This window comes from Camelina sativa, chromosome 19 (genome assembly GCF_000633955.1).
Source record: "Camelina sativa cultivar DH55 chromosome 19, Cs, whole genome shotgun sequence".
Taxonomy (NCBI): Eukaryota; Viridiplantae; Streptophyta; class Magnoliopsida; order Brassicales; family Brassicaceae; genus Camelina; species Camelina sativa.
This window is the reverse complement of record NC_025703.1, coordinates 12,013,433-12,031,007: the sequence shown is the minus strand read 5'-3', so window position 1 is coordinate 12,031,007 and position 17,575 is coordinate 12,013,433. Positions and strand designations below refer to the sequence as shown.

The window sequence follows — 17,575 nt, the reverse complement described above, 5'->3', positions numbered from 1 at the left end:
GATTAGGACCGGACTTGGTACTACTTACAAAAGGGAAAAGCTCAAACCTAAAGTTACAGCTACTACCCAAAACTCTAGCTCCTTGTTTACCATGCCAGCAATCTTGAAATTTCACAGCTAAATATCCAACACATTTGCCACAAGTATTATTATATAAGTCACTCCTACACTGCACCATCCCGTACAACTTCTTCGTCCCGAACCTTATATCACCAGCCCCCTACAGATACTTATCGTTGTTGGCTTTACCTACCAACTTTTCGAGGAAAGACAATCACTTCTCACCGAACGAATCTACGTTCATTTTCTTCGCGTTGGACATACAGAAATCGTTATCTTTCTCGATCTTCCCTTGAGTATCGAACGAAGAAATCTCGAGAGTACATTGGTCGTACCATATTATTGCCCCCTTATTACGCGGACATCTCCTACGAAGCTGTCATATACTACATTATTACATGTATAAATGGTGCACACACACATACATTCCAAGTTTTGGTTACATCTTAGTGATAAATGTATAATAGACAAGAAAAACTACATCTTATATGTAAATTAGTCCATTGAACGTTGATATTGGTTTTGGCGTTAATATAAAATCAATAATGAAATGGTGTTACCCCTGCAATGGCGGTGGCAAAGCAGGAGCGGCACTTTGACCCGAAGGAGTCGCCGCGGCACTGGTTGGTGACGCCGACGTACGTAATCAGAATCAGAATCCTTACTAAGGGCCATCATGTCATAACCGTGGATAAAACCATCACCGCTCGCGATGGACTCTATGATCTTTTCAAGTTGTCTCTCATACCAACTTCCCGGGTTGTACTTCCCTTGTTTGGTTAAGCATTTGTGGTTCAAATAGGCATTGTTCATGTTCAAGGACGAAACGGTGCGCATAAGAAGCAGTTGTGTGGCCACCACGACCAAAATAGGAATCAAAACGAAGCATGTTGATACCCCCGATGAAGAGTACATTGTTTTGGATTTTTGTGTGAGACTCGGAGGGATTTGAATATTGAATGGAGATAAGTTTCATAAAATATATGTAGTATACACTTTTTGGTTACCTTATAAGAAAATCTATTGATAAAATTCAGTTTTTAGAAGAGATGTTTAGAGTTTGTAACGGAGATGAGAGAAATGTTTGGTATATGTGACAAGAGGGCCGAAGAAAAAGTAAAAGTTCACGAGGTGTGACTGAGTTCAAACTCTTTTCAATCACACGATTTGTACGTTGACGAATGAAGGCATTACTAATTACTTTCTAATTTTTATAATTACAAGATTCTCTGTAATTAGAACCAAGTCTCCGCAATGAGGTCATATATTATAAAAATTTTAACTTTCATGTTCATCTACAACTAGAATTTTATACATATAATAGTTTAACTAGGAAAGCTTAATAACAAGAGAAGAAAAGCCATACTGCTTAAACGTGATTGCATACTACACAAAAACGACCAAACCATCGACAAATATTGTCACTATGTCAAGAGAGTTCCGGATAAAAACTGATTGATTTGGAGGGAACTAAACCATGCATCAAGATTCGTCTGTCAACAGTCATCTACATTTAGCGTGGTCGAACCTGATTCCAAACTGTCAATAAAAAGGGTCCATATATATATTGTCTATGAACAAAAAAACCCATAAAACAGTACAAGTTTTTCTTTGCATCAAAATAAACGGAAATTTTTATGTTTTAAAATATTTTAAAAGGTCTAAATTTTAAAAATTTACCCAAGAGCCTATAAAAAGTTTGAGCCAATCGACGTTCTGATCGGAAATTGCAGCCGAAGGAACTGTATGTAAGCAAAGAAACATCTTATTTTCGTCATATTCATTAGTAGTTTTCTTATTTGAGAAAAGCCTTTTGCTAATTGGATCGAGGGTTCCAATCTGATGTCGAATTTGATTATGTGAACAAAATCTAAGATTGGATATCTTGGCCTAATGTTCTTCTTGATGAGAGACAAGAAGCGTTGATGCATGTCACCAATTCATTAAAACAGTATCCTTACTAACACTCTTTAGTATTAATCTTAATACCTTGTCCTTTGTATGGGTTATTTTCCATTGTTTAACGGAAAAAGATAAAACAATTGTTTTTTAATCCAGTTTCGTGACCCTAATATCCGAAAGAAGGCGAAGTGTTTTCTAGTTCATATACAGTTTCTGCTGGAGACTGGAGTTTAGTAGCTGTTGTTTTTGTTCCTTCATCGCTTTTACCATATATGTTGTATTATTATATGCAGGCAGCGCTTTGCTCTACTAGAATAGTAAGGAAAGTTCCAGATCTTGTAGAAAACTTTGTTAACACTGCTGCTTCCTTGCTTAAAGAAAAGCATCATGGGGTTCTTATAACAGGAGTTCAAAGTGTTATTTTGACTAACAAAAACAGCAGTGTTAATATATTAACTCATTAAATAAAAAACTTTGTTAAGTCCTAAATGGAGGTTTCTAATGTTAAAAGTGTTATTGTGACTAACAAAAACACTTGATAAATAAAGTAAAAAAAACAAACTTTGGGTAGTAGGATTTATATATATTAACTTATAGGTATATGTTTATTAAAGTACTCATGCCGTCCCCGTATCTATAAATTTTTGCTTTGCCGTTTCCTGTCCCCGTACTTGTACCAGTTTCTAGTCACCGTACCCATTTCAGTGCTACTTAGGTTATGAATAATGCTTGATTAATGAAGAAGCCTTAGAGTACTTCAAAAAGGTACTACCCAAACCAATTAACTTATGCATACAGGAGCATCGGCGTACACTACAACAAATATGGGTATTGATAGCATACGATTACGCTATGATATGGTTATTATAGCGTTTTCAAGAATGCTATTAAATGAGACGCTATAATAGAGGGGCTATATACGATAGCGTTTCTGGGCTGGTGCTATCGTAGGGTATCATCCTTTTATAGCATATATAAAATACTATATTACAATGTTTAATAACACATATATCGTGTTATATTTATATATATATAATAGTACTTTATGCCTGCTATATATACGGTAAACGTAGCTATCTTTTCTTGCTATGATTTATTTTTTAGTAGCTCTATGTTAATGCCATTTGATTAGTTATCTTAGCATCGGTGTTGAGCTATTTGTATCTGAAGTTGTAGCTTTTATTATGTGCTACTAAGTGAGTATACAATGACTTCATCTGCCTGCTATAACGATCAATTACGTTTGTCTTCTGATTACTATTACCGTTCCCTATACAACATATTCAAATGAAGTTACAATTTGAAAGTAACCTGTGATAAAGCTGAAATTGTATTCTAGAATAGAAAATATCAAACATTGTTATGATACACAATGAGCATATGATCCAATTCCATAAATCCCAAACAAAGAACACAAGTCTCATGCATTTGCCACAACAACGAAAGTAGAAAATCATACGGTTCTTACTCGACATCAAATGATGACAACTTTTTCTTCAGGCCATGCTATAGTGCTACCAATAGCATCCTCCATACACTCAATAGCAGAATTAGGCCTCCAAACCTTTGCATCAGGCACCTTGACTACATCAATCCACACACGAACTGCATTATGACCCAAGGGAACAAAATGCACTAACTGCTCTGGGTTGTATGAAGACCAGCGTCCTTCTGCAACAACCCTATTCTGACCGGTAATGTCCAGCAGTCTGCACTTCTGATCCTCTTTGACAATCCGTTTTGGAGAAGTATGCTGCATAGTATAAATAATATGAAAGGTTTACAAAGGCATCATTGCTAACGATCATAACATATTTTATAAGTAACAACAACGTTGAAATTTACCTGATGAGAAGAACTTGAAGGAGATTGTGTAAGTGGTTTTGAACTCTTCACAGGAGCTGCAGGAGTGAGTCCTTGTGACTGCGTGCGAGGAGATGATGTAGCTAGTGCCTTTGTACTTAAATCTTCGATTAAAACTTTGTTGAATGGCCATGCTACAAACGACTTCAAAGAGTCATGAAGATCTGAGAGTTCTTCTGTTGGCCACCAAAGAAATGTCTCAGGTTCATTAACCGCATCGACAAAAACTTTAATGGCATTTGGTCCAAGAGGAAGGCCATTCACCAAAGCTTTGGGATCACGAGTCTGCCAACGACCTTCAGCAACAGGTTTATCATCATTTGATAGCCAATGTAGAAGTTTGCACTTGTTCATGGAAGTTATATTTTGGGCTCTGTTTAACAAAATAATTCCAATATAGAAAATATTACTAGATTTAAGAACACTAAAACGTAGATATCAAATCCTAAGTACAATCAATCAGATTAAGAAAACATTACCTTAGGCGGAATGTCTTTTGGTCCTAACTCCTGCTCAATAGCATCAACACAATCCTGAGGCCACGCAATAGTTTCTCCTACAGCTTGACCAATACTAAACATATTTGCCTCAGGTCTCCAAAGAAATGCATCTTCTTGAAAATCCGTCTCAACCAACACCTTCACTGAATTAGGGCCCAACGGTACATTGTTGATGAAGTCCATGTGATCAAAAGACAGAATACAACCCTCGGCTACTTTAAATTTAGAGCCAGACCAATCATACAGAATGCATTTAGGCTGTGGTTTTTGGTTTACACTCTACAAAGGTAAATAATAGTTAGAATCTGTTAACCATTCAGTGAACAACCTCAACAAATCTCATTATATATTAACACTTACTCTTGGTGTTGAATGTTCACCAACTTCCGAAAATTGACGCTGTAAAATGAGAAGGAATGTAATTAGTTACAATTTTCTTAGACCATTAATCTAATGATATGGATTTCCAGACTTACAGGACTATTCAGTTTCGCAAGAGCATCTTGTAATTCATTGACCTAGTGCTGCAACTGAATTTGGGTCTGTTGCATTTGAGTCACATACTTGCTTTTCATCTGGAAACAAGCAAGTTTGGTCATACTCATTCCTCTACCCATTGCTCTCAGGCGTCCAGGATTGTCAGGTCCCAATATCTGAGCAAGAGTGTCTTCTTTTGGGTTTGATGATGATGATGATGGAGCATCAAACAGAACGAACTCATTTGTCATTTCCTATTAAATGTCGGACTTATGTTTATAGAGGTAAATTATAATGAAAAACGTAGAAGAGAGGATCATAAAAGAAATGACTTACAATCTTTGCAACAACATCCGTGTTCACTAATGAAAGAGAGGATCATAAAAGAAATGACTTACATTACTAATGTAATTGAATATGCTTCATTGAACTTGCGTACATGAGCTTGCTATGTTACATGTATGATGCTTTTGTCTATTATATATCTCTTGTAATAAAGTTAGATATGTGTGGTAATCACTTATAAATAGATCACTATGCTAAAATATGGCTGATAGTCAGATTGTTTTTTTGTTTTTTTGTTTCATCAGACAGTCAGTTTTTGGCAAACCCTTTTCTTTGTTTTGTCGCTGCAGAAATGCACGGAGGGAATGATAAAAACTTTGAGGGATATTACTAGTAGTCCATATCAGCCTGAGTATGATGTTGCAGGGATCACAGACTCTTTTCTTCACATACAGTTATTCAGACGTGTGTTATAGACTTATAGGCCAGGGTGACGCTGATGCTAGTGATTTGATGACTGATATACTTGCCCAGGTTAGTTTCATAGTTTAGCACGTGATTCTGGATATGGTTGACTATCTTCACATCTGCGATGTAATTTTTTTGTTAAACATCAAAGTTTTTTTTTTTTTTTGTTTCAGTTGCCTTACATATACTTTTTTGAAAAAATGACGTAATAAAACTATACTCATGTGCTGTGATCTACTGTGGGTTACTTTATTATCCTGGTTCTTTGATCCTTGCTGTTATGCTGAAAGATATCTTTATTCTAGTTGTTTCATGCTATTATAGGTGACAACAAAAACTGAATCAAACAAAAACGCAGGGAATGTTGTAATCTATATGTGGCATGCACTTATGGTAGTCATACGTAATGCATCAGAGCTTCATGAATAGTTGTAGGGATGTCAACGATGGGTTAAAACCCATTGGGTATCCTGGATCCGTCTTTAAAATCAGGTTTAGGATCCGTTTTCTGTAACAAAAAAAAATATGGGTTTAAATTGGGTGGGTATCCAAATTAATAAAGTCTTACTCGGGTTTACCCTATAAAACTATGGGTACCCATCGGGTTTTTTTTTTTTAAATCTCAGTTAGTAAAACAATGACGTTTTACGTCCCAAATATCAAAAGTCAATCACATAAGTCCTTAAATTGATGTATAATATATGATAGACATCTGGTTTTTTTTTTACAAAAAAATCATTTTATTAAAACCCAAAATTTCATATTACTGTCAACCAAACTTTGTTTATGGTTTTGATTTTTCTCTATGCTTTTGTCTATATTTTATCCATATAATATAAGATTAAATTTTTTTGAAAATTGTCACAAATATAATAAAATACACAAAATACATAAATAAATCACATTTGTTTTTGGTATAAAAAAAACTAAAACACAAAAATATTGAAATAGATAATGTAAAATACAAAATACATCACATAAGACAAAAAATATAGGTATCCGTAGATTTACCTACAAAAGTTAAAACCCATTCGGGTTTACCCACAAAACTTAAAACCCGTTTAGGTTTTTGAATGTGGGTTTTTTCTGGGCAGGTTTTTTCGGATTCGTGTCGGGCTGGGTTTTTACCCACCACAACATCCCTAGATAGTTGGATACATAGTTAGGGCATACGTCTTGATACATTCCGAACAGGTAGCTACAATCTAATTATATATTGTGTTTAGTAATCAGTCTTGATTTGCCTCTTGTTTTGGTACTGTTTTAAGTCTTGTTCCGTAATGTTTTATTTTCTAAAAAAATATTTTTAATATAAATTATATCATACATAGTGAATACATCCATATTTAAGAATGACTAATGAGATTCTTAAATAAAAAGAGAACAAATAAAAACAAGTTAGCAGAAATTTAAAACTAGATAAGTATTATTTTTAATAATATTTAAAGTTTAAGACATTCATTTGAGTATAACTAATGATGATGCTCTTATGTCACTATGATATTTGAGAAAAGTTGACATGTGGCTATCATTTGTGGAACTTGTACTTGTAACTTTTCTTACAAAAGTATATTATATATCCTCAAGAGTCAAGGGGAGAATATTTCACTTCTTTTGTTTGTATTCTACGAATTATCTAGCATGCACCATGGTGGGCACACTTTGACAAAGCAAAATACTATCATTAGATTTCAACTGTTGATTCTTATTTTTCTAAGATCAATGTGGATATTATTTTTTGAAAAAATATTAAAAATCTTAAGGAATATTATTTCTTTAGGCTGCCAAAATACTTAATAAAAAATATCATCTTAACAAAAAAACTTAATTCGAAGAGCAAGTTGTACGCTACAAAATCATTGCGAAGGAACAGCACACAAAGACATTGTTGCGCGCTTATTCATTGTCGTCATTTTTTGGGTCGTATTTTGCGTCTTGAAATCTTCCATAGAGCAACTAGACCCAAACCTCTTAGGCCAAGCCACATCACCAGTAGCTTTGATCTTGGGGAACCACATGGGTGGTCCATCTTCCAGCGAGTTATGCGTGAGCCTCGTCAAACCAGAACCGTCCAAATTCACCGTGAAGATCTCACTACTCGGGACGTTGAAATGCGGAGTACCAATAGGCTCAGCCGAGAGTCCAGCATAAATGGAAGTAAACACGATTCTCTTACTGTCGGGACTAAACATAGGATGCATGGACACCCCACCGGTCAAGTTCTGCGCCAGCTTCCTTAAACCGGTTCCATCCGGGTGAACTACATACAAATTCATCAACAACGTACCGGGAAATTCCCGGTTCGATGCAAACACAATCCAATTGTTGTCTGGTGACCAAGTAGCAATCGTGTCGTTCCAGTTCCCATTAGTTAACCGGAACAAACCACCAGCTTCACCTTTCTCCGCGTCCATAATATAAAGGTTTTTAGTACCGGACCGAGCAGAACGGAACACGATCCTTTTACCATCAGGTGACGGCCATGGAAACGCGTTGTTCTCTCCCTTAGTCGTGAGCTTCTTAACGGCGGTTAACGGGTTCGGTGCGTCGACGTTAATGGCGAGAACATCGATTTGTGATTTCCCTGGTGCTAAAGCCGGACCGGAGCTTGTGTAAAGTATCCCACGTCGAACTGGATCCCAAACTGTTCCAAATCCCATCTGCGGAAGAACCTGACGTGGACCTGAACCGTCTTGATTCACCACGAACACGCCTGTGAAAGAGAGAAACGCGAAACGATCACCTTCCGGCGAGATTGTCGGGAACGCGCCGTCGAATCTGAAGAGAGAGAGGTCGTCGGAAGTGGTTTTGATGTTCTGCAGGAGATTCCGGGGAGTTTTACGTCCAGTTGCGTCGCCTCTGCAGGTATGATACCCAACCCGGGACGAGTCAGAGGAAAGAAACGGGTTAAAGTGATGACTCAACGGCGATACAAGACGAGTCAACTCGACGAACGCGTTCTTCTTCAAATCAAAGAGCTCCACGTGGCGGATGTCTGATCCTGGCCTCCTTGTGGCAACAGCGATGAAGTTGGTGTTGTTTGGTGACGCGGCGGGTGTGAACGCGTGAGCACCCGGTGGTGTGACTCGTTGAACCGTAACCGATTTGATGTTAACCGGTCCGGTTTTGGGTAAAACCGCTCGGTACACACTGATCCAGCCGTCGTCGCTTTCCCGGTGGAAATAAAGAGTAGAATCGTCGACCCAACTCGGCCAGCCACCTAGCTCGACGACCTTGACTCGCTGAGTCCCGTCACGCGTCAGGAAAACGTAGATGTCTGTACTAATCGGTTTCGCAACCAAGCTCCAAGCCGATCCTTTCTCTCCGAACGAAGCCACGGCGGTCCATTTCCCAGACGGAGACACCGCCGGAGAAAAATCAGCGATTCCAGGTGGTGTCAAACGCCGAGTCGACTTAGATCGTAACTCGGTAGAGTAAACCGCGGCCCAGCTCGCCATTGGCTTACCCGGATCCACATGTGTCGACACGTAGACGAGATACTCGTTAGTCAAAACAGGCTTATCTTTCATCGAGTTCACAGCCATGCCACTCTCACCGCCGGGAAATAACTGAGCACGAACTCTTGACCCGGAGTTTGAAACGACGTTGTAGTTTAAGCTAGGCGTTCCGTCTCTCTCGGTAACGTAGATGAGATGTACAAGAGACGAGTCTTGTAGTTGAATACGAGAGTTGTTGGGAAGAAGTGAGATAAGCGCCGGAGAAGGAGAAGCGAAATGGCCGTTGAAATTAATGGACGTGCCATCAGTGAGACGATGCTCATCTGCGGGAGACGGTGGAAGTTTGTTTGTTGGGAGAGTGAAGATGTCGAATTCGAAAGTGGGTCTCCCTATCGTCGTGAACAAGATGGTCGAGCCATTGTTCGATGAAGCTGACGACGATAAAGAGAAGAGAGAGATGAGGAAGAAGAAGAAGAAGACGAGAGTGGTGTTGCTTAGTTTCATGGTGGACTACTCTGTTGTTTTTGGGACTTTGCTAGTGGTAGCGGGAACATTTTATAGGTGAAAGTAGTGTGACGTGGATGATGATATTAATTTGTTTACCATTTTGGGAAAGTTTTTTTTTTTTCTTTATTAATTAAAAGCAAAAATATCAAGCTATGATATGGTTTGTTTCTATTTTGTTAATTGTTTTGATAATTGATATTAATTTGTTTACCATTTCGAGAAGTTTCTTTTTCTCTTTATTAATTAAAAGCAAAAATATCATCTATGATATGGTCTGTTTCCATTTTGTTAATTGTTATGATAATTGATATTAATATGTTTACCATTTTGGGAAGTTTCTTTTTTTTCTTTATTAATTAAAACCAAAAATATCAAGCTATGATATGGTTTGTTTCCATTTTGTTAATTGTTTTGATAATTGATATTAATTGATAAATAATATAAACATATTGTCTTTCTTTCTACTTTTTTTGAAATGGGAAAATATCACTCAGAATTGAAGGTGATGGATGAGAGAATACACTTGTCTAACCATTCCGAGACAGTAGTATCTTGACACTATCTTGATATGATTTGAGGCAAATAAATAAAATCTTGGACTCTTGATGGAAATTAGATATTTGCATTTTTAATATGGCTAATAACTGATCATCAGATTGTTCGAAAGTAGATCTTAGCATTTTCAATATCACTTTCTCAAGTAATATAAGATTTTAGGAGATATGTTACTTCTAGACTTCTAGTATATCTCGTTCCTCACAATCTAGTATTTGGTTATCATTTTCCTTGTTGGTTTATTATTAAGGATCTGTTCTCACATTATTCATCAAAATTTCCATATTTTGTATTTCTTTAATCACATCATACTATATTAATTGGGAACTACAAATATGAAATTAACCTTAAAAATTATAAAATAAAATTACAAATATTTAATGAAGATTAATTAATAAAGATAATTAATTAAAAATTAAAGATCGTTGACAGATCAAATAAAACAAAATCATCTAATCAAATAAAATATAATCGAATCAAATGTAATTCATATTTGATAAAAAAAATAAGAAAAACTAACAGCTTAGATATTAAAAAAAATAATCAAATAAAATCTAGAACCAGAAAATTCTATCAAATTTTTTCCAGCAATAACTACAAATTTTATCAAAAATCTATATCAGTTCCGTTTCACATATTAGATTTTAAAAATTAATAAATAAAAAATAAAAGATATAGATATAATATCATATCTATTTTAAAAAGTTATATTTATCTTTAAACCACCGTTCTTTATGAAAATAAAAATAAATTGCGAGAATAAAAGTAGGTTACAAAAATAAAAAGAAGTTACGAAAATAAAAATAAGTTAACAAAACACCATCAAAACCTAAGTTTTGGTGCGACATTTGTAAAAACTACTCTAAGTTTGTTTCTCCTAAGTAAGTCATCAAATATTTTCAAGAACTATAGCAAATCCAGATATATTTAGTTGCTCCTTTTACATGTTAGTTATATCTTTATACTTAATTCATAACTATAGCAAGAATTGTATTTAATTGATAAAAGTTTAAACAATTTTATTAATTAAATGCAAATGTTTTATTGACAGGTTTTCAATAAATATTTTTATAATATAAAAATTATTATATAAGCAAACTGAATTTTTAATCACAAACTATTATAAATAACATAATAACAAAATAACTTATTACAAATTTCCATCAAAAAAAAGTTCAGTCTGCGGTTTACGGTGGATTAGTACCTAGTTACTTCTATATTAACATTTTTGAAGTACATTTTGTTTATGCCCTTTAAGTTTTAATTATTATTTTTTTATTTTACAACATTAACCCCTAAATAAATTCCATAAATAACATTGCAGAGAAACTCAAATACTAAACTTTATTAAATTGATCAACATTTGTTACATTTATTGCCATAAAATCTTAACAACATCTATACATTCCGATTTTTCCAAAAACAACTCTACCCATTAAAGTTTTAACTCATTAAATCTCCAAAACTATTTTTATAGATGCTAGAATCTCTCAAATTTAAATGATATACCACATATTTTCTATAACAAAATTTTACAATCTCAATAATTATATTAACATTAGTAAATTTCCTAAAATGAAAATCCAATCTGTATATATATTTTTGAAGTACATTTTGGGTTCTACCCTTTTAATTTTGCTTATTTAAAATTTTAGTCCCTACAAATTGCACTAAAAACAATAAGTAAAATATGGTAGATTGAAAAATCAATTTTTTTATAGAAACTAATTAATTCTACTTAAATTCCTTATTAATAGCAAATTTCTTTTCTATATATGTGTTCCAAAATAAAAATAAAAATAGAAAAATCAATCATTAAACTGTATACACTGAAAAATAAACAATCAGTTAAATTAAATAATTATATATCAAACAAACCAATAATAGTATTATTTTAAATAAATAAAACAGTTAATTATTCTGATTAATTATACAATATACAAACAGTTATAATTCATAATTTTATTGTTTTATCCTGATAAAATTATAATACTTTAAAAATAATTATATTACTGCTTAAATATAAAAAATATTAAAAATTAAAAATATATAATTTTATTATTAAATTAAATACCGCTAAAATCAAACATCATTATAAATAAAATTAAATAATTGTCTCGTTACCACAGTTTAAATCCTAATAATATAACAAAAGTACCACACTATTACAGTTACTAGTTATCCTTTTTTAGTTTTATTTATTCTAAAACAAAGTTACGAGTTATATCCTAAGTCCTATCATAAGGTAAGACAGTTTCACTATTACGTGCATTAAATTAATTTGTGTGAAAATAAGTTTCGTTCTGAACAGGTATGATCTTTGGGAAATTTTCATATGCCTAAATATCTTTCTCTCCAATTATTAGTGTCTGATGCGGCGAAGTCGTACTTGTCTACTTGGTTTCATGGACTTTTATGGTTTGGATATATTATTCTCTTCTATACTACTTGTCACAGTTTGGAGTTGTCTTGCTGCTACTTCTCTTTATGGCTTTTTATGCCTTTATCGACCTTAAGGTTCCTTTTAAACCTAGCCTCAAAACAGTTTTTTTTTTGCATAAGATTATTTATCATGTTCGATCCAACCAAAATAATTATGGACTAACAAGCTATAAAGATAATTATGAACCAACATATTCGTATCCATGAAGATACCAACAAAAGCATTTTGGTAAGTTATGGGAAATTGGGAATGAAATAAAACATCAGTGGATCATCTCGACGGTATAGCTATTATAATATAAGAACATTTTCTAAATTTGTGTATGTCTTTTTAGAAATGGAATCCAAGATGAATTCTATTTATTTAAAAATAACGTAATATCATCATCTTGAATGTCGTTTTTGTTAGAGTTAGAATATTCTAACAAATCCTTATTTTCTTTTATTTTTTTTTTTAAAAAATTTACTTGAAAAAAAAATATTCACCGGCGAATATTTACTCTTTCAATATCTATATTAATTATTCTCTTTATAATAAAACGGAAGTACACAACATTGTTATGTATACTATATAATATTAATAAATTTGTTATAAATAGATTATAAATTAATTGATAGATTGGTTAAAAGTTAAATATTAGGTGCAACTTTAATTTATTTCCGAAAATCTTAAAGAGAATATTCTAAAAAATCATTTGATATCATCTAACTTACCATATTAATTTCTTTTATTAAATTATTCATCTATATTAAAATCTTTTGATATCTAACTTAACATATTAATTTGTTAATTATCAGTATACTTCATTTCTCATTTTTATATATGAGTCTATTTTGTGAAACAAATAAATCATTATATTATTTATTATAATTAAAAAAATAGTTTTATTTCTGGATATACCATAAGTTGAATTTTTAAAAACAAATATAAATTGTTCAGTCTATAAAATATTCAAGCTTTAGTAACATTATTCTTTAAAAATAATATCGATTGAATTAAAAATTTTACTGAGTAACGGGTCAAAATTTGAATATTTAAATTCAATTTCATATTTTTTTTGTTGAATTTTATGATTTTATATAATATAATAAACTTTAAATAATTTATTTTAAAATATTGAAACTTGATATAAAAGTTAGAAACTATAAACACTCTAACATCCGCGAACCGAAATCCCAGTTTAGGGATTGCATCGGTCGATGCACTATGTGCATCGGTCGATGCAAGGTTGTTTTCTGCGGACGAGTTTAAGTTAAATGTTGTGTTTTGGGTTAGGGAAAACCCTGAAGTCGTGTTTTTGTCTCATTCGACGAGTTCAGCCGTTTTTGAGAGAAAAGAAGGGAGAAAAAGTGTTCTTGAGTGTTCTTGAGCGTTCTTGGTGATTCTGGTGTTTGGAGGCGTTTCCTATAGAGATTTGTAACTGAGATCGTTGTAGGAGCTTCTTAGGAGCGTGTTCTTGATTTTTTAAGGTTCAGAAACTTCTTGGCAAAGGTAAGTGCATGACCATGGCTTATCTAAGCTGGAAATTCTCTGATCTGTTGTTTATGTGTTGTTAGGCTTGTTAGAATGTTGTATGAGGCGTTAGGAGGCTTTCTTGTGGCTTGGGATCGATTCTTGTGGTTGCAGGAACATAGATCCGGCGAGAAGCTTCGGGAAAAAACGATGCTCAGCATGTGCGTCGGTCGATGCACTATGTGCGTCGACGGCGCGGCTTGACCTAGGAGCATCGGTCGATGCCATGTGGAGGCGTCGGTCGTTGCAACTAGGGTTTCCGCGTATTGTCGAGCATGCGTCGATCGATGCAAGTGAACCTTGTGTCGATCGATGCATACCTTGTGTCGGTCGATGCTTGTCCCTGTTGGTGTTGGTCGATGCAAGCCTCGTGTCGGTCGATGCAGAGCCTGGTTTGTTTGTTGATTGTTGTTTGATGGTTAGAGTATCTCTATTGCTTGTGTGTATAGCCCAGTTGATGGGAGGATTGCCTTACTGAGTGTTTATAAAATACTCATGCATTGAAATTTGTGTTTGTGATGCAGGTAAAGGCAAAGTGTGATCGTGGAATCAAGGCAATGAAGAGGAGGATGTTCTAGGGACTCGGTTGGATGTTGTCTGACATTGCTAGGTTGCTAGAGTTGGGTCTTTAGAACTTGTTAGGTTGCTGGTTCCTTGTTTCATGTTGTTTGATATTGGAGTATTGTTATATTTGATTATTGGTTATTAGTTATTGGATTATTGTTTGGATATTGGTATCTATTATTTCCATTGTTGGTTGTGCTTGTGGTTAGGTGGCCAGTGGATATGGGACCACTAGTTGTAGTTTATTATAATTATTATTATTTATTATTTATTATTTAAAAAAAACGGGTCATGTTGTTTCAAACACTCTAAATTGATTTATTATAGCAATGTCAATAATATGTCAATATAATATGAAAAAATTTCTAAGAAACCAAGTATATTAAAACAAAAAGTATAACAATATACTAAATTAATCATAATATAATAACTCGTTTTTTAAAAACTAAATTTACAAAATTATGTCTTATAATGACATTCAAGTCATGATGTAGTACATTGTTGAAATAACTTGACATACATAAACTAATACAACATATTAAAATTTTATTTTAAAATATAAAATATACAAAAAAATTTATAAAATAAAATTTAACCAGTGTTATAGCACGGATACTAATCTAGAATCATTAACAATATAACACTTACAAAATAGTTGTTTTTTTCGAACCATCATATTTAGCAATATGATTTTATTGCATAATGTTTTATCCAAAAAATTTTTTAAAAACAATCACATAAATTCTATTTTATATAAAAATTACAATATAAATAAAATGAATTTCAACCCGTGCTCTAACACGGATCTTAATCTAATATATAATCTATTGATTGTTGGGCTACATATACAATATTTCCCAGGAATATATATATATATATATATATATATATATATATCTTTTTTTTAGTATAAAAAGATGACAAGTGATAGATTTGATGAAAGTAAGGACACATAATGTGTTAGAGGAACAATTATATTAGACTCTCATGAGCATAATGTTACAACTTATATTCTCTTATATACACAAGAGATTTCCTAAATTATTAGGGGCTGTTATTGGATATGTGATTTTTAAATCTATATGAAATTGTAAATTCTAAAAATTAAACACATGGATTTTGAAATAACATGTTTTATCCTTGGATTTGAATCCTTCTATTTTACACTTTCAAATCCATTCAAATTCATTTAAAACATAATGTAGATTTTGAAATCCAAAAACAAATCATTAAATGAATAACATTGGATTTGAACAAGTATTTGTAAATCATAGAACCAATAACACATAATTTTGAGAAGTATTTTAAAATCAATGATTGAATAACACATGATTTTTGTTTGGATTTCCAAATCCATTAAAATCATAGAACCAATAACCCCTCTTAAGATAATGTAAATGTAAATCTATATATACATTTTTGAAGTACATTTTGAGTTCTACCCTTTTATTTGTATTTATTTACAAAGTGAATCCCTAAAAAATTTCAAAAAATAGCATTACTTCAGTTTTTGTTTCATAAATATTTTACATAATATTCCAACTTAAAAAATGTAGCAAAATCAATATGAAAACAGAAACAGAAACTATGATATATTTAATCACACTTTCTATTTTGTATTGAAGATATTCTATCTCGTAATCCTTTTCAAACAAAGAAAACAACAATTTGATTCTTATTTTGTTTTCCAAAACCTGTGAGCTTTGATTCTTAACGTAAGAAAAACTTCGATTCATATTTATTTAAATATTATAATTAATATATATAGACTTAATAAAATTTTAAAATATTACGAATATGTAAAATAACAAAAATAAAAATACTATATAATATTTTTATATAGTAGATGGGTTATCAAGAGAACATATTGGAATTGATAAAATATCATTAAATTTGTGCTAACACATGTTAAATCCTCATTTTATTATTTGTCAACACTATTAATATTAGAATATTTGACATATAAAAATTAAGTTGATTTAACTAATATTAAGTAAAATAATTAAATATTTTGGGGAACATACAAGAGTTGTCAGAGTTGCGGGAGGCAAGTTCCTGAGGGATATTGGATGAGCCAGAGGAATTGATATTCATATCGCAGGGGAGTCGTGGACTGCGGATTTGCTTATCAGCCCAGTGGAGCTGTATGACGTTATCTTGGGGATGGACTGGTTGCATTGGCATATGGTTCATCTGGACTGTCATCGGGGTAGAGTGGAGTTTGAGTGCTCAGGAGAGAAATTGGTTTATCAGGGGATTAGACCGACTTCGGGGAGTCTCGTGATCTCGGCCATTCAGGCTGGGAAGATGATCGAGAAAGGCCGTGAGGCTTATTTGGTTACTATATCTATGCCAGAGTCAGTGGGGAAATCTACGGTTAGCGGTATTCAGGTTGTAGAGGAGTTTGAGGACGTGTTCCAATCATTGCAGGGATTACCACCTTCTCGGTCTGATCCTTTTACGATTGAACTGGAACCATGGACGACACCGTTATCCAAGGCTCCTTACAGGATGGCTCCAGCAGAGATGGCAAAGCTGAAGAAGCAGCTAGAGGATTTGTTAAGCAAGAGATTCATCCGTCCTAGTGTATCACCGTGGAGAGCGCCGGTGTTATTCGTTAGGAAGAAGGATGGGAGTTTTCGCTTGTGTATTGATTACAGGAGTCTCAACCGGGTCATTGTGAAGAACAAGTACCCTCTGCCGAGGATCGATGAGTTGTTGGATCAGTTGAGAGGTGCTACTTGGTTCTCCAAGATAGATCTGGCGTCGGGTTATCATCAGATCCCGATAGATGAGACAGATCCTCATTTTATTATTTGTCAACACTATTAATATTAGAATATTTGACATATAAAAATTAAGTTGATTTAACTAATATTAAGTAAAATAATTAAATTATTAGGAAAAATGTAACTTAATCATAGCATATAAATGACTTACTATGTATTTAGATCCCTTATTTTTTTTATAATAATTAAAAA

At 33.2% G+C, this 17,575-nt stretch overlaps 1 protein-coding gene and 1 pseudogene across 1 annotated transcript; both read right to left on the bottom strand.

Moving 5' to 3' along the window:
* Positions 91 to 975, bottom strand: LOC104766098 (annotated as a pseudogene).
* Positions 7,303 to 9,594, bottom strand: LOC104766097. The gene has a single exon (XM_010489914.2). It carries the CDS (start codon positions 9,515 to 9,517, stop codon positions 7,412 to 7,414), a length of 2,106 nt encoding a protein of 701 aa, XP_010488216.1. The 5' UTR covers positions 9,518 to 9,594; the 3' UTR covers positions 7,303 to 7,411.

What these genes read in the sequence shown, in the direction of transcription:
- LOC104766097 (XM_010489914.2), bottom strand. Translation starts at nt 9,517, where the DNA reads ATGAAACTAAGCAACACCACTCTCGTCTTCTTCTTCTTCTTCCTCATC.